At 49.2% G+C, this 17961-nt stretch overlaps 1 protein-coding gene across 1 annotated transcript in view; it reads left to right on the plus strand.

Moving 5' to 3' along the window:
• Nucleotides 1-6187: 6187 nt before the first annotated feature.
• Nucleotides 6188-17961, plus strand: part of PPL (periplakin) — a 53016-nt gene continuing 41242 nt past the window's right edge. Inside the window, exon 1 of the mRNA XM_050968774.1 lies at nucleotides 6188-6431. Coding sequence (XP_050824731.1) covers nucleotides 6370-6431 — 62 coding nt within the window. The 5' untranslated portion in view covers nucleotides 6188-6369. The remainder of the gene's footprint in view (nucleotides 6432-17961) is intronic.

The raw sequence follows: 17961 nt of genomic DNA on the forward strand, positions 1-17961 counted from the left end.
ATAGACTCGACAAAGGGGTTATGAAGTTTTCCTGAGCTTCAATGACTGAATGTTCAGAACCAAATTCTGATCTCATTTACACCACTGTGGATCCAGAATAACTCTTCTGACTTCCATTTTGTTACTCTGAACTGACACAGCCTAATCCCCGGCCCTTTAGTTGAAATTCATCCTTGGTGTCAATTCATTGGCTTCAGGTACACCAGGGATGACTCAGACCCATATAAAACTAGATGTCATGGTCTGCTTTGACTCAGCCTTCAAGCTCAGGCAGCATCATGTGATTTGCAATGGTTCTCTCTCACAGAGGGGTTTCCCCAACATCTGCACCAGGCCTTGGGGTTTTTTTCACCATGTTTGACCTTGATGATCTCCTTCCTCTCCATCTTGGAGCCCACCATTTTAATTCTGAGCCCCTGATCCCATGTGCATGGAAACGTGGGGCTGATCCAGCAACAGGGAGTGGGGGAGAGAAGCCATCCCCAAGGTTACATCACTGTATTGACCATCAGGTGCTTGTACGCAATGAGACACTATTTTTCTCCCATAGCATTTTGGAGCTCCTCTAGGCCAGGAGTCAGATCCCTAAGGCTGCTCCAAAACTTGTGTGCACATGTCACTGAGTCCCACCAAGCCACAGGCAACACCATGATCCTTATTCGTTCACATCCCTACTGCACATTAGCCCACAGAGTGAGGAACAAAAGCATCTCCTGACTCCTGTGCACCTACGCCATAGCACGGGTATTAAGCCACTGACCCACGCAGTGAAGGGCCCAAATGTAAGCATAAGACATCACTTTGCTACACACCCCTAGTGTGTTTAACACAAACACCACAAGCCATTGCTTGGAGCTCTATGACTTTGAGAGCCGTGCAGTCTACATGAACTTGGCAAGTCATGGAAGCCATCCAAAGCATGACCAACCCTCCAGCAGACTGGGGTCTCCTGCGTGATAAGGCCACCCCCACATGTCCTGTTGCATACACCAAGCCACTGAAAGGAACAAGTCCAGTTTCCATCTCTTGCTCTCAGTCCCCCTGCTCAGATGTTAGCATGCTGAGGGTGTGGGGTGGCACGCAGGGAGATGTGGGAAGTGAGTTTGTGGCTTTCTTACCAATAGAACTATTGATTTGCATAACCACCCTGGAAACACTCCCCAGCACTGGAAATTCTTAGCATGCCAAATGACAACTGTTTCTCCATTGAGGATGCAGGCATGGGAGCTTGAGACGATTGTTAGGTTTGATTCACAGGGTTTTCAAATCCTTGGTTGGAAAGTGCTACCGGAAGGCAAAGCATTATTAATTTACAAGGCTGTAATACATTAACTGTCACTAAGGTCCCCTGCTGCCTTGGTACTAGACAGAAATAAATTGTGATGTTTTCAGGTGTGAAAGATGGCAAGTCGGACTCGGGCAATGAACTCGGTGGGCCCAGGAAATCTCCCTTGTTGTTCTCCTTCATGCTTCTCAATCTTCAGACCTGTGCTCTCTGATTTGCCCTGTCCTACCAGAAGAAGATCCTCCTTGAGCTGTGCAAAGCTTGCTGAGAGAGGATTCCCATATACTGTATATTGCCTGGTCCAGTCCAAATGGATCATTTGCCTGCGGTAGGTTTGGCTGGTTAGGTTTGCTCCCCTCCCTACAAAGAGCCTGAGGCTGCCCGATTCACTGAGCACCCTCAGCTCTCCTTATAGCTGTCACTCAGCACCTCTATGGATTGGGCCCAAAGATTTATAGAGTGTTACACTCATGGCCTGTGAGTGAACCACTGGCTTGGGGAGGCTAACCCCCAACTCCGCCCCTTCTGCCCAAGGCCCCGCCCCTTCCACACACGCTGCCAGAGCCTAGACTCCCACACACTGCGGCTGCTGGCCCTCGCGCCGGGCTAGCGCCCCCAGGCCCAGAGCCGGGTGGCCAGGCAGCACGGCCCCAACCTCCGCAGCCCCGCAACGCCAGGAGAGCAGGCAATGCAGCCCCAGCTGGGGCCATAGCACAGGGAAAGAGACACCTGCGGAGGGGAACTGGGAGCAGAGCATGGGTGGGGCCACACCTGGCTGTTTGGGTAGGCTCAGCCTATGATAACCAATACCTGCCGCCCATGACTCCTTCTCCCCCTTTTCAGTTAGCTTCATTCTCTGCATCCCATGTGGCTTGGCTCTAGTTTCCCCTTCTTCCTCCTCCTCCTCCTCTCCACCCTGGTGATGATTTCTTCCCTTTCCACCCCTATCACTAGCTTGGCAGCACCTCACACTATTTGTTCAGTTCCTCTCCAGGTAGCAGAGTGACGTCACCTCCCGTTAGCACCTCAAATCCCCTCTTTCATTGCAAAATGCTGGCTAATGAAATAGTTCTCTCTCTAGCTAGCTACATGTGCCAGCCTCACTCTGTCACTGGCAGCCAACGTGGAATGGGATAGCTGATCACAGACTAGCGGCACTGGAAAAGGACAAGCAGGAGCTCTGCGTTCACTAAACCAGCTTCTGGCATGCTCATTTCACTTGTCAGGATTGCTGCTGATTATTTGTTAATCAAGCACTAGCAATGGAGTCAGTGCTGTGTATTACAGGGGGAAAGATGGAGAGGCAGATCCTCAGCTGGTGTAAATTGTCCCAGACCCCCAGCCTCAGCATTTACCCTGTCCTTTCTCATCCCTATGTTAATGTCAAGGGAAGGTTAAAGCACTGGCAGGAGACCTACATTCCCACCTCTCCCACAGACTACCTGGCAGGCCATGGTCAAGTGACTTCGGCCCAGATCCTCACAGGTACTTAGGCTCCTAACTGCCACTGACATCAGCAAAAGACTTAGAGGCTTGGGCCCATTATTGCTCAGTGGCTCAGTTTCCTCATCTGGAAAATGGAAGTAACCTTTACCTACCTCACAGGGGTCTGGTGAGACTAAGATTTCACTGGGAAGTGTTTGAGCTCCTCTGATGGAAGATATTGTAGGAGTGAGAAGTAATATTTATTATAAGCAAACCCACATGAACCAGTCTTTAACACACCTGCTCATATACTGTTACCCTATTTACCTATGTAGATTGCTAGTGCCTCCAGATGTGGAAATAAAGACTTAGCCACACAGAATAGGTATACGGGAGCATCCCCATCCAGTATGTTCAAGTCCTAGTTAGCGGTTCAATAGAGTTGGCAGAGCAGATTTCTCTATCCCTTCTACATCAGCACTACCACTGGTACCTATCTATGTCCACTCTTAGGGGTAATTCACAAGCCAGCTGCCTACAGTGTGGTGGCACAAGTCACTTTTCACAGTACCAGGAGAGAGGCATGTTATGGTGTGATACTAGATAGCTGGTTGCCCCTGGGTTTAGCATGTGGTTACTGTGGAGTAACCACAAAATGCAGCAGTTTGCAATAATGCAGTAAATACCTTGGTTGAGCATTTCACTGCAGACTAGGAGATTTAGACACATCTCCTTCATACATCTCCTTTCTCGGTCTCACCCCCATTCAGATCTCGGGCTCCCTGCAGGGCTCTCTGAGGTCTGGATAAGAAGGGGAAATGGGGCAATGGGGTTAGCTGACACTCCCTTTCATGTGAGAGGGGCGAGATCTGTGCATAGAGAGGCAAGAGGTCCAGTGTTTAGGGCACTAGCCTAGGACTTGGGAGGGATGGGTTTGAGTCCTTGCTCCACCACAGACTTGCTCTATGACCTTGGGCAAGTCACCTTGTCTCTCTGTGACTCAGCGCCCCATCTGTATTCCGTGGACAATAGCACCCAAGGGCATTGGGAGGATGGCTACAGGAAAGACCGTGAGGTGCTCAGATACTGCAATGGCGCGATAGACCACACAGAGTCCACTCTATGCACAGCCCTGTGGGGCACAGGCCCCCACTCGCACACGGAGAGGGCAGCCATGGGGCAGTCCTGAGACTGCCAAGGCCTGCATTTTTCCAGTGTTGGGCAGCGCAGGGAGTGCATGCCAAGGTTACACAGCCAAGGTGATTTTAAATTATTAATTAATAGGAGTGTTAAGAGAGGCCATAGGTACAACATACATACACCCATCAGCACGCCCGCTCCCCTGGAGGAACCATGGGGCTCTCTTAAAAGGATCTGAATTTAATTCAGATCAACAGGCAGCTCTTTGGAGCTCACGTTTTCCTGCCGACGAATGAGCCTATAGCTAAACAACCCAGTGTCCTTTGGCCTGTCAGAGTCATTCATTATCCTACCACTCCCTGACTCGTATGCGGGGGAGACTGCCTGGGCCACGTTTGGCAGCACTAGCAGCCATGAATGATTGGCAATGCTGGGGAGAAGGAGCGGACTCTCAGCTCCTAGAAGAATCCTCTGGAAAGTCTGATGAGGAATGTGACACTAGGGCTGCTGCCATGAACTTCTGTAGCAGCTTTCAGCCACAGGGCCCCCAGCCCTTTCCTAGTACTCGGATGCTAGGGCGAGGGTGGTAGGAGAACCTGACTAGAACAGAATTCGAGACATTAAGGCCAGAGTCTCATTTCTATTACCCCTCTTTGCACTGCTCAATTGATGTAAAGGGGCCCGAGTGTGAATGAAAATCAGGCCCTTTAGGTACATCTATACAGCAAGAAAAACCACCTCACAGCAGCAGATCTCAGAACCTGGGTCAGGCTCCTGCTACAGCACTAAAAATAGCCACGTAGATGTTCCAGCTCAGGCTGGAGCTTGGGCTCTGAAATCCACTCTCCAGGTGGCTACACAGCTGTTTTGGTACCGTAATGGAAGCTCTACAAGCCTGGTCTGTAGACCCGGACTCCGAGCCTCGCTGCTGCACTGTTTGGGGTTTTTTGCTGTGCCCATGTGCCCTGAGTGAATGAAGCCTCTCAGCTTCTCAATGTGGTAGATTGAGATCATTGTCCTCATCGAGACAGGCTATGAGGAACAGACAGGGTAAGGACAGAAATCTCAGACAAGTTACTCCTGTTCTGTGCCCAACTTGCCACCACTTTGGCTGCTCTTCAGCGGCACGAAGCACCCGCAACTCCAACTGAACTCAATCGACGCTGTGGATGCTCAGCACCTCTCAGAAGTTGTCTCTGTCTGGGGCTCACACCCAGTGAACAAATCCCTTGCCTCTGTGGAAAACATAGCCATTACCAATCTGCCCACAGTCACATTCTGCATCCAATGAGTGACCTCACTGAGAGCAGGCCCCATCCCCTGCTCTAACCACTCAACTGTTCTGCCTACCAAGCAACCACTCCTGACCAGTTCGGACACCTGCATCCCACACAGTGCACAGGGAATGGGTCTAATGCTGATCTCCTGTGCACTGGTGCACGCTCGGATGAACTGCCCTGATATCAGTGGAGTTACAGGGTCAGTACGCCAAATCCTGCACTGACTTGCCCTCGGGACCTAACCGGTGTTGGATTCGGCCCTGATTAGGGCTACACAATCCTGTATTCATTTGTTTAATCTCATATGGCAGCAAAATCCAGACAGAACAGTTGCTCCCAATTGCTTAATTATATACATACTCCATTTTGTAGAAGCAAGACTCTGTGATCAATTTCCTCCATTTTGCAGTTGAACAGAACAGAACATAGTGACGTTTCCTTAGATTTTGTTTTATAAAGGTTTTAAAAAACTCAAAATCAGCATGAAGTGTTTAGTTTTGGGTTGAGTGAAACATTGCACTCAACCTACAACTTATTAAGAACATAAGAACAGCCACACTGGGTCAGACCAAAGGGCCCTCTAGTCCGGTATCCTGTCTACTGACACTGGCCAATGCCAGGTGCCCCAGAGGGGATGAACAGAACAGGTAATCATCAAGTGATCCATCCTGTCGCCCATTCCCAGCTCCTGGCAAACAAAGCCTTTTTTTCAGAATTGCCAGGGAACTGAAAAATAATCAGTTACACAGCTCTAATCGGCACTTGTTTTGCAAGGCACATTCTGGGGGCTCAATCTCTAGTCATTCCCTACCTCTGTTAACAACATGACGGCAATAGCCTGCAATGCTTAATTCCTGCTAGTGGCTGTAGTAAGCCCTAACCTTCACTCACACACACACAGAGATTTATATTGCTCATCATCACGTTTAGTAACCTCTGCTCTGCTCCAGGCAAAAGCAGACTGGGGAATTGCATGTAGCTCCGCCTGTGTCAGTGACATGTGTGGTAGGTAAGCACCACCTTCTCTGGGAGAGCCCTACCCAGTTTAGTGGGAGAACTCACACCCCTGGAGTAGTGACAGAGCAGGACTGGAGGCAGCTGCAAGTTTCCCTGTTCCTTCCTTCCCGAGAAGTGCACTGTACCTGAAGGATCTAGCAGCAACCTCCTTTAGCCAGCTGGGGAAGGAGCTGGCAGCCAGCATTTTGCACTGAGGCAGCTGCTAGCACCAGGGAAACCACGATGAACTCTCTCTTCAGGAAAAGAAACAAAGGGAAGTACAGCCCCTCGGCACAGAAGAAGAGGTGAGTACTTTGTGTTTCTTCATACTAGGCTACTGGCATTGCCAGCCATTGCAGCCTGTAGAAGTCAGACTCTCTTTGAGCTGGGAAGATGCAGATTATAAAGTGGAAAGGTAACAATTAGCAATTCCTACGTGTTCCTTGGAGAAAGCAGAACCAAACAGATCTGTAGCCGGGCTTCAGAGCAAGAGTCCAGCGAGCAGGTGCTAGCATGGCATCTGAGAGGTGCAAAGACCACAGACACACAGCAGAGAGAGCGTTACTTTGCATGCAGCTTTTCTGGGGTTGCACAGTGTTAGGCCAGTAGAACTGGTGCTGCTGTTTCCTTTGGCTTCCCTGCTTTTCAAAATAGGGCTTGTTGGGGTTGTTGGCACATTCCAGAATTTAATCTCTCCAGGGTGTGGCCACACCTCTGTGTCTCCCCTTCCTTCCTGCAATGCTGCCATGCACCTTATTTACATCTCCTTGAAAGGGCCAATTCCAAGGCAGAAGAACATGTCTCGATGTGTCCAGCTTAAAACATCAACCCACGCTGATTAATTTGATAAACAAGATATATTCCGTGCACAGGGGACCAGTGCCAAAAGGAGACACCCAGTGGGCGCTGTGCCAGCTCTGGCCAACAGGCAAGGGAACTCCAGAGGCCGAGCTATTAGGATGCTGCACAGTGCTACCAGGGCAAGTGCTGCAAATGTTCGGTGGCCTCCATGGGGAAGTTTAAAGGGCCCGGTTCTGTGAGAGGCTAACTGTCCTCAAACACCCATTGATTTCAATAGGAGCTGAAGGTGTTCTGCACTTCACAGGATCAGGCCCTAATCCCTTGGCAGAATCTGGCTAGAACAGGGGTGGGCAAACTTTTTGGCCTAAGGGTCTCATCAGGTTTTGTAAATTGTATGGAGGGCTGGTTAGGGGAGAGGGTCGTGGCCTGGCTCCCATCTCCTATCTGCCTGCCCCCGGGACTCCTGTCCCATCCAAGCCCCCCTGTTCCCTGACGGCCCCTCTGGGACCCCTGTCCCCTCACTGCCTCACTAACCCAGACCCCCACCGCCCCATCCAACCCCTTCTCTAATTCCTGACAGCCCCGTGACACCTGCCCTATCCAACCACCCCTTCTCCCTGTCCCCTGATTGCCTCGACTCCCCATCCAACCCTCCTCCTTCCTGACTACCCCCCTGGGATCCCTGCTCCCATTCAACCCTGTTTCTCGCTCAACCACCATCCACACCCCCACCCCCTGACCACCACCCCAAACTCTCCTGCCCTCTATCCATCCCCCCTGCCCCCTTCCCACACTGCCTGGAGCATTGGTGGCTGGTGGTGCTACAGCCACAATGCTGCTGCCACCACGCAGCAGAGCACCAGGTCAGGCTGGGCTCTGCACCGCGCTGCCCCAGGAGCTCACATCCCCACCACCCAGAGCATTGCGCCAGCGGTGGAGTGAGCAGGCAAGGCTGCGGGCAAGGGCGAACAACGGCAGAGGGGCCGGGGGCGAGGCTCCCGGGCCAGGAGCTCGGGGGCCGGGCAGGACAGTCCCACGGGCCGTAGTTTGCTAGAAGCACCTGTTAGCAATGAACTGTGCCTGTTAGTACATACTGGATCCCTGTGGTAAACAGGCCCGTGGATGGATTATCCAGTCTCTACAGGGGGCAGGCAAACGCCCCCCTTGGAGAGCAAAGCTCTGTCTAGGGTAGAGAGTCAACCTGTTGCTGACACCCATCCTCAGCCATCCAGCTAGTGGTGGAAACAGTTTATCCATGAGAACAGATGGCACAAAGCACCTGCCACTCCATTACAGAGCAGCTTGCTTGGATTGCATCAGAGGCTCTTTTCTCCATGAGGTCTTGTTAGCTAATCTATCCCCCTCTCAGTCCTTTTTGTTAGTTACTCATCCCTTGTGCCATGATCCCCAGCAGTGACAGAGCTTGTCTCATCCTCTGTGATGATCAGGCCCACTGTTGTGGGGCAAGCCTCTTTGGGAATGTTGATTTGAGAGCAACAGGTGAATTACATCTGCTAGGACTTAACCCTGCCTCCACTCTATTATTCCACTCCTTCCCCATCTAGGATCCCCACCACCTTCTAATATTCCCCGGTGTAGGATCCCTGCCACCCTCCACCCACAATCAGCTCCACCGTCTGCTCCCAGCTCCAGCTCCAGGACCTTCTCCCCCAGCAGCCCCCGCTTTGCTAACAATGATCTCTCTCTTTTCTCCATATACCCTCCCTTTAATCTGGAGCTCCTCCAGGAGCTCAGAGAAACCTCTTATCTCCCCCACCTCCTGCATCCCTGGGCGCATTCAGAATTTCCATGCTAGTGGAGGATGACATTCCTGATCACTCCTAACAAACCTCCAGAGAAAACTGAAAGAGAAGTTGGCCCAATTCCTCTGCAAAGTTGAATGGAAACTCTTTTGTTGTGTTGATGTTTTTGGAATTGTTAAAGGTTTCCCTGATGCGCTTCTTTCATCGAACTCTGGTGAGATCCAACAAGCTTGTCATCTGTGTGAGTTAGTTTCTTTTTTAAAGGATCGGTTAGGACGAGGCATCTAGGGTGGAGACTTGGAAAGGGCCTCTGTGTTTGTGTTATACACAATCTCCTTCATTAACTCAAACACACCCACTTCAAAATGAATGGGAAGGAACCAGCTGAAAAACACACTCTTGGCAGCTTGAGTTACACCGTGCTCCCGCAGGCCTGGCAAGCCACAAGGCCACAGCTAGCCAGGTGCTAAGTTATAATATCCAGATGAAAAAAAGAATCAAGACAGAGCCAAGCAAGAGAATCAGGTGCTAGGGGTTAACATTTCCAAAGGGCCTTTGGGGAGAGTTTACAGCAGCAAAAATGAACTGCAGGTGCAAATCAGAGTCCTTGCACCTCTACTTATCCTGATTTGCCCCCTTGGGCAGGTAATTAGAGGTGGAAAGAACCAGATCTGCACTGATAACTGAACTGGGGGTAGAGAAATGTGTGTGGAAATTGCACGCAGAAAGGAAGCCACTGTTTTGATAAGAAGTGCGTAAGTGACACCCACCAGCAGAGATATTAGCAGGGGAGGTGATGTAGCTTTGGAACTGCATTAAATACAACCTCTCTGGTGATTTTATTTTTCTCTTGAATATATTATGCAACCTCAGAGGAGAGATGCTGCTCATGCAATGTATTGAGTACACCAAGAGGTTGGACAGCAGGGCTAGGCAGAGTGGATCTATAAGGGAAAAGATGTCCTGCCTGAGTGGAAGGGACAGGAGATGGACGTAAATGGAGAGACAGTGTTGTTCAGAGGGATGGCAAGAGAGTAGAGCTCAGTCACAGCCAGTGAGCTGACCAACAGTAGCCACTAAATTCCTAGGCTGATTGCTGCTTCTGTGGTTGAAGGAAGCAAGGTGACATTTTTCCCCTTTCTATTGCAATTAACCCACACTTGACAAAATACCTCTGCTTTTAGCTCATAATGGGGTGAGCATGCAGCAAGTGAAGTTCTCTTGCCAAGTACAAAATATGATAAAGGCTAGATCCTAAGGTATCTTTACTCCTTCAGAATCCATGGACTTCAAGGACAATTTTGACTGCATAATGGCTTTGGGATTTTCCTCCATTTTTTATATCTCCAATTATAAACAAGTGAATGTGTTAAAGCTAAAGAAGGTTGAGGGGGAACAGGGTTAAATAGAGTTCCAGTGTTCCTCCATGCACAATGGAAATGATGCTAAAATTCCCAAGAGCCAACGTTAGGCTGCTATGAAGGCTGAATGATTCATTGTAGCAAGGAGAAGGAAACCTGGACTCCCTCCAGCCTCCAAACACAATTTGAGCTTGCAAATTAGAACTAGGGATGGATGGTTTACAGAAGGTGCAGAATTTACAATTCATTTGGCAAAGCAGAGAAGTTTGATTCTTGTGCGGCAGCTTCTCCAAACTAGCCAGACCCCGTGGGTAGGCAAACCTGGCCTGGAACTTAACAGAGGATGAAGTTGTCTTATGAGAATCAGTGTTTTTGGTACTCCTAATCAGCCAGGAAGTTGGGGAGAAACAGGCTGTCTTGCTGTAGCTTGAGGCTTCTGATATGCTGAGCTAGATCAAAGCTATAAAGCGAAGAGCCAGGAAAATGATTTGGGGAGGGGAGGGGGAGGAGGGTGGAAGCTAAATTAAACTTTTTCAAACTTTTGAAAATTCAGTTCAAGTTGTGGGGGAAGATTCTGATCGGTTCTTGTTTTACCCCTGGTTCCATTACACCCCCGTCTCCTGGCTCACCATTACCCACTCACACTGCCTGGCGGCGCACTCTGCCTTTTACCCAGGTTTAGATTTTGATTTTTGAGCTACTTGCCCAGGCCTGCAGCTTGTACCTAACTGCTACCCACTGAACTCACCCAGCTCGCTTGCTCATTGCTGCTTCACACACAGAGGTTTTCCTTCAGTAAAGGAAAACTAAGGATTCAGTCTCTTTTCAGCCCATGCGCGAGTTGCAGAGACGACGAGATCCAGAAGTGTCTCCCACGACTGAGAGAAAAGCCCTGACCCAGTTAGCACCAATATTGGGCGTTAAAGACAATATCAATAGCTAGCTATTATCCCACTGCAAGGCCGGGGGATGGGGTGGGGAATGACAGGGGTTAAGAGGCTCAGGTTTGAACCCAAATCACCTCTCTTCAGATGGAGTGTAATGCAGATAGTCTGGTTTAACCTGAACTGCCCCCCCTCCCCTTGGTAAATGTCTCTAGCTGAACATTCATTCCAGGCAGTGCTGCAAACAGGAAAGCCAAGGGGTGCAACCCAATCCAGAGGAGCTCCTAGGTCACGCCAGCCCTCTCTGCCCCGATCAGCAGCCCTTACATTATTCTCATAGGAGAGTAGCACTCTTTTCCTTTAAAGTGTTACACTTAAATAGGCTAAGCTGCACAATTAACCGCCAGCTGGGAGTGCCTCCATGAGTAGGGTTACCAGATAGCAACTGTGAAAAAACAGTACAGGGGGTGGGGGATAATAGGTGCCAATATAAGAAAAAAAATCTCCCAAAACGGGACTGTCCCTTTAAAAACAGGACATCTGGTCACTCTGTCCATGAACCATCTCTGAACCCTGCCTGGGAATTAACCTCCACCAGCACCAGCTCCTTTTGGCTTGCACTTCCCCCTGGGGACACAAGTAGGGCAGCAGGACTTTGCAGGGGAGCCAAAAATACCTATGGATGTTTGGGGTCTGCTTCGGTGGTCTCTCCCACTGTCAAACAGCATCACCTCCCAAATGGGGCTTTAAAGACGCACCCATTCACCATTCAGGCAATCCAAAACAAGACGGCCCTCTGCGCTCATCACGAATGTTACCCAGGCGCTGAAAATGGAGACATTCGACCCTGCAGACTTGGCCCTTTGAGTATTAGGTGTAGGTGTATATAGGGCCTGATCCAGAGAGCTGCCTCCTGTGGTCTGCTGGGTATCCTCACCTCTGCTGGATGTCAATGGGAGGGGAGGGCCTGGACCCAGAAAGCAGGATGCTAGCTCTCCTGCTGGGAATACTTTGGACAGACACACGCAGCTTGGGAAGGCTGGACGAGGCTAAACAGCCCTGGCTCTGTGGATGAAGCACAGGCGTGTCATGCCAACTCGCTGGGTTTTAGCACCAGTCTCATGCTGTGGGGGGTTTTCCACCTAAGAACAGCAGCTCGTGGAGTCTAGTGATGACACAGGAATTTCAGCTTTGATATAACAGCTATTATTGGTATTACGGAAGGGCTTGGGAGTCCTTGTCGGGGCCCGGGGCCCCATTGTAAGTGTCTAGCCTCCATGAGTGTAGAGGAAGGCTTGAACCGTGCCCTGGAGGCTCAGAAGCCAGATAAAAGGAACCTGGAGCTGTTTAAAAATCTCATGATTTTAACCAAACTAGTGCTGGTGGGAGGGGCAGTACTGCACTGGCTCACTCCAAAGACTGATTGCTGTTTGGTAAGTGAGGCTTAGTGCTCGACTGGGGGGCCTAGAGACGCCACTCCAGATCCTCGGCTGCTGTAAATCAGCAGCGGGCAGGTGAAGTTATGCCAGGCTCTGGCTCTACCAGATCCAATAAACAGCTATAACAAGGGTCTCCATAGCGCCGGCTTCCTCCCTCTGCTTTACCGGTGTGCCCCAGCCCTGCTCTGGCCTCTTGGGCAGCTCTCAATTTTAAATTGCCCTAAGTTCTGGGACTATAACAGCGTTTAAAAGAACACTGGATAAATTCATGGTGGCTAAGTTCATAAATGGCTATTAGCCAGGGTGGGTAAGGAATGGTGTCCCTAGCCTCTGTTTGTCAGAGGATGGAGATGGATGGATGGCAGGAGAGAGATCACTTGATCATTGCCTGTTAAGTTCACTCCCTCTGGGGCACCTGGCATTAGCCACTGTCGGTAGACAGATACTGGGCTAGATGGACCTTTGGTCTGACCAAGTATGGCCATTCTTATGTTCTTAAACAGTCACCATTAGGTTTCAGAGTTAACGACACATCAGGCTGAATGGGAGCATAAACCCCCTTCCTCAGAACTATTGTTCTGGAAAGTCTTCAGACGCAGGTCGATGCCAGTGCATTGCTTTACACTTGGAAGGTTATCTTCCCGCCCAGAAAGGGTGGACACTTTTTTTGTTAATGAAACCTTAGATTCTGTTGATCAATTACCCAAGCTGAAAAACTAAGGGAATTATGTGCCCACACAATCACCTCAGACACAGGGCCCTGTCTGTACAGCATTCTGGAGAACTGGCTCGGAGCAGGTGCTGGACTTTCAAGTGTGTTTACTTGCCTAGAGGAGTGCTACAGTCATTAGGCTGGAATGTGGACCAAACGCTGTTTTAGTATATATAAATAACAACTGACAAACACCATCTGCAGTAATTAATCCTCAGAATGCTTCCAAGGTGGGGAAATCTCATCATCCCCCTGACAGAGATGAGGAAACCAAGGGAGGACAGGTTAAGTGACTTGCTCAAGGACACAATGGGAGTCACTATGAGAATGAAAAACCAGCATCTAGGAGTTTCTGACTCTCAGGCCTGTGTTAGGCCCTAGGCCTGACTCCCAATTCAGTTAGCCTGGTGTAAGTGTGGAGTAACTCTTCTGAGCCCAGTGGCACTACTCTGCATTTACAGCAGTGGAAATGAGATCAGAACATAGCCCCATCCCTCTCTTTCAGGCTGCAGGGGTTTGAGTGTTAAATAATAGCACATTCTCTAGCATAAGAGAGCCCCAACTTTCATTTTAATGACACCACCACCTACCTCTTACATAGAATTTTTCATCAGTGGATCTCAAAACACTTTACAAAAGGAGGTCAGTATCATTAGCCCCATTTTACAGATGGGGAAACTGAGGCACAGAGCATTGAGGTGACTTGCTCTAGGTCACCCAGCAGGCCAATGGTAGAGGTAGGAATAGAACCTGCATCCCAGTCCAATGGACTAGGCACGAGGGCAGTGACTGAGGCTTCTAGGCATGACTGTCATACAAGTAAGAAATAGCTAAACAATTTCAAAAAGAAGCCAGTACCCATCTGAGCATTTCTTGCGGGTAACAACTAGCCAGAAGAGCGATCCACTGGCAACATAGTGTCTTCTGGAGTGCTAACCTCCGGCTTGGCTGACACCAGGGAGTTCTACACTTTTTATAGCTTGAGTTCAAAAGCCAGATTGTGTAGCTGGCGTGGGAAGAGACACGTATCATCTGTGGCTCAGGCTCAGAGGGTAGGGCGAGCGGGCGGGCACTCCCCCCCCCCAGTTAGTTACATTTAGATTCTGCTCTCACTTACACTAGTGCAACTCCTTGGCCTTGAGTGCCTGCCCATTGAAGACAACAGAAAAGATCCCAGGGGGCCCTAAGTCCTTCCAGTTGATAAAAAAGATCTCGCTCATGGATGTCAAACACTCCCCACTTCATTTTCAACACAGTTCAGTTCCAACTTAACTCTTTAGAGCTCAACCAGAGACCTAAAGGTAATGGCGCCACATTTGTTTTGTAAACTTGTGAACAGCCTCCTTGGACTGGGGAAACATCTTCTCTTGCTGAAGAATGATGGAGGATGAGGATGATGGAGCCTCCACATGAAAGGAAAAGATCGTGGCAGATAATGAAGTCGGGATCGAGATAAATTGTCAGCACTACAGATCTTGAGCTCAGGTCAGCACCAACTGACATCCTGTACAAATCCCATTGAAATCAAGGGGCCTGAGTCATGTCTCTCTCACACCTGTGTAAGTCAGGAATAACTCCAATGAAATTAATGGCGTTACATCAGCATCAAACGTGCAAGTGAGAGGAGAATCTGGCCATTGACTCCAGTGGCGTTTGTGAGGGGGGCGTAAGTCAGTGCAGAATTTAGCCCATTATACAGAGAGGATTTTATTCAATACAGTGAAGCCTGCTCAGAAACATCTGTCAGGCCAGATGTACTAATTTGTGGATATGGGCAGAATCCAAAGCACTGACTTCAGTGAAGTTATGTCAGAGAATTAGACCCTGGATATCTTCATAGTGAAATCCTTTCGCCTGCTCAAATAATAAAACCATGCAGAGCTGTAGCAAACCCCCCAGGTACTGTAGGTATTGAAAGAGTCACCAGAAAGGAGCTGATTCTGCTCTCACTTACGCTATTTATATGCCAGGAGAATTCCATTGACTAGTTCCATTGATAGTGACTCACGATTTACCCCACTGTGAGAAGAGAATCAGGCCTGATGATATCAGACACATGAAGTCAGTAGCCCACTGTGCACTGGCTAGTCACGATTTGAAGCTGCAGCTTCTACAGTGCGGAGGACCCCAAGGAGTTGTAAGTGGTGTAGTGTGGACAGCATGCATCAGACTACATGCCCCATAATACCAGAGGCTTCAGCATGGAAGTGGAAATGGTATTGCAGAAGAGGAAGCTAAGGGATAGCCAGCTAAGAAGAGAACTGCTTAAACTAATGGGTGTGGGAACCATAATGAAGAAACTCAAAGGCAAAGGGTGCTATTGGTATTGGACAGATGAGCGTTACAGTAACACAGAGTCTTCCGGCACTAGTCCCAGCCATGACCGTGGTAACAATGGGATAGCTCAAGTTCCTGTATTGGATGTAGAGCTAACCCGTTCCAAAAGGGCACCAATACTCCATTTGAAGTTACTGAAAGTGTGGCTAGTTCTGCCTGCCTTCCCCACCTGTGGGGAAGGTGGTCCAGGTACAACACACCTGGGCTGTGGAGGAAGCTGCATGATGGGAATCCGTCACAAAACAAGAAAGATGCCCTGTCACCAAGTCCGCGTTTCAAACTTTATCTGCTCTTCGTTGCTATTGATCAGGCGGAGTCACTCCCTTCACTTTGTCGTAATAATTGGGCAGTGCAATGGGAAGAGCAGGAGCAGTCACGATTATCTAACCACCATTTGGTGAGCACAAGATGAACTGGACACCCTGGCTCAACGGAGCCTGTCCATTCACGGGTGCTGAAAAACTCCACTCTCATAGCAAGACATTTAGCAGCATGCCTGTCTATGGCTAGCAGAAACCCACACGGACCCCATGTGTCCAAACACCTGCCCATTCCTTGTGCATCATTCCTTCCACTCCTTGGCCGTCATCTCCTTGTCCTTCCCCGCAGGCTCCTAGCTACCTTTCTCCATAAACAACAATAATTATCTACACACTGGACACCAGCTTCACACCCACATGCAGGAGTTTGCTATCGCTTTAGTCCCAGTCATCCCCAGATGCGTCTCTCCCAAGGAAGATGCTGCTGTGCTCTGCTAGCTCTTACTTGTTGCATTTTACTTCATTAACTTTGAGATAGGAACAAGATAGAGATTTGGTCGATTACTTCCCTTGAAAATATTCCTCCCCTCCCCACCTCAAACAAAAGCAGGGCAAGTAAATACCTAAAACCCAGCCCTCCTGTCTTATATTCGCAGCGAGACCCAGAGAGGAGAGATGGTCTTGTGATTAAGGCACTGGGCTAGGACTCCAACTTTGTGCCAGGCTAGCTGATTTTGGGCAAGTTACTTGATTCCTCAGGGCCTTGCTTTCCTGTCTGTAAAATAGGAACAATAGTACTTCCGTTGTCTGTCTTGTCTATTCAGATAGATAGATAGATAGATAGTCCTTTAGGGCAGGGACTGCCTCTTCTCATGCACAGCAGCACCCATACAGCCCAAGGGCCCTTGGCCAGGGGCCTCAAAGGGTACATTTGTACAGTGAGCAACAGCAAGTCTCTGCAGCTGGGTTGACAGCTTTGGGCTTGCAAGTCTTACTCTGCAGTGCTAAAAGGAGCCGTGTAGAGACTGCGGCTCAGTCTGGAGCTCGGCTCTGAAGCCCGGGGACCCTCAGTGCTAGATTTTAATTTCACCAAAATGTTACTCACATGCGTAGGAGCTGATGGGATCATAGCCTGGAGAGAAACCAAATCAGAAAGCCTTGCAGTAAATGCTACTATTCTGTGCTTCCTGTGGCTAAATACAGAGCCAATAGTGTAATTCTCCCTGAAGTCAATAGAGAGACTGTCACTTATGCTTGAGCTGAATTTGACCTGTACACTTCAATGGAACGGGTGCGCTTTCACACAGCTTCAGCCTGCGTGATGAAGAGTAGCCGTGTGCTGAGAAAACAGTCATACACATCGTTCTTAAGGCTAGTCATTTTTCCATGGCTAAAACTTCCCCAGTTTTTGTGGGCCAGCTGTCAAGGGAGGGATTTTCCCCCTTTGGGCTGCACCAGTAATCCTAGACGCTAATAATAACAAGAGAAGACATAGGACCACATCAAGGTTGCAGGAGTGATTGTCAACACCTGTTGAAACTAGCACAGGGTATAATACAGAGCCATTTAAAACTGAATTGTAGTTTCTTCCCACCAAAATCCAGAACCTTTTGATTTTTGGACAAATCCCCTATAAAGTCGGATCCAATTCCCACTGGGAGTCTTTCTATGGATTACAGCAACCTGCAGCAGCCTGCTCTGATTTCTGTTGGATTGCATTCAGTTGTAGCCCAGAGCTGACTTGTGGTCAAAAGCGACCTGCGGGACATCCATGTGAATATTCCGCTATGAGATTTTGAGCAGTGAGGGAAACTCAAGAAGACAATGAAAGCCCCCCGAAGGGATTTCCCAGCACCTGTCATCAGGTGTAAAACTGGAATGCAGGATCATATCAGAGTGTGTGAACGTGTGCACATTCCAGAAATACCTGACCTCTGGACTTCAGGCATTTCATCAGTCAAATGAGAACCCTTTGGTTCAAAATCCTGTACGATTATACAAAGGAACTAACAGCAAACAGAATTCTTATCAGTTTAGGAGGCAGGCTGAAACTGCATGTTACAGAGTCAGGCCCTGATCCTGCACACATATAAGCTTTTGCATGGGAGCAGTCCTGTTAATTTCAAATGCCAAAAGTGCTCGAATCCTTTGTCAGACAAACATGGTGCCCTCTCAAAATGACAGCCAAGTTATTGGGTGGGGAGGAGAGAAAAGTAGGAGAACCACTACTTTGTTTGGCACTAGTTTGCCTGCCTGTTGCCAGTCTTAAGAGAAAGGC

Source organism: Gopherus flavomarginatus, chromosome 9 (assembly GCF_025201925.1).
Source record: "Gopherus flavomarginatus isolate rGopFla2 chromosome 9, rGopFla2.mat.asm, whole genome shotgun sequence".
Taxonomy (NCBI): Eukaryota; Metazoa; Chordata; order Testudines; family Testudinidae; genus Gopherus; species Gopherus flavomarginatus.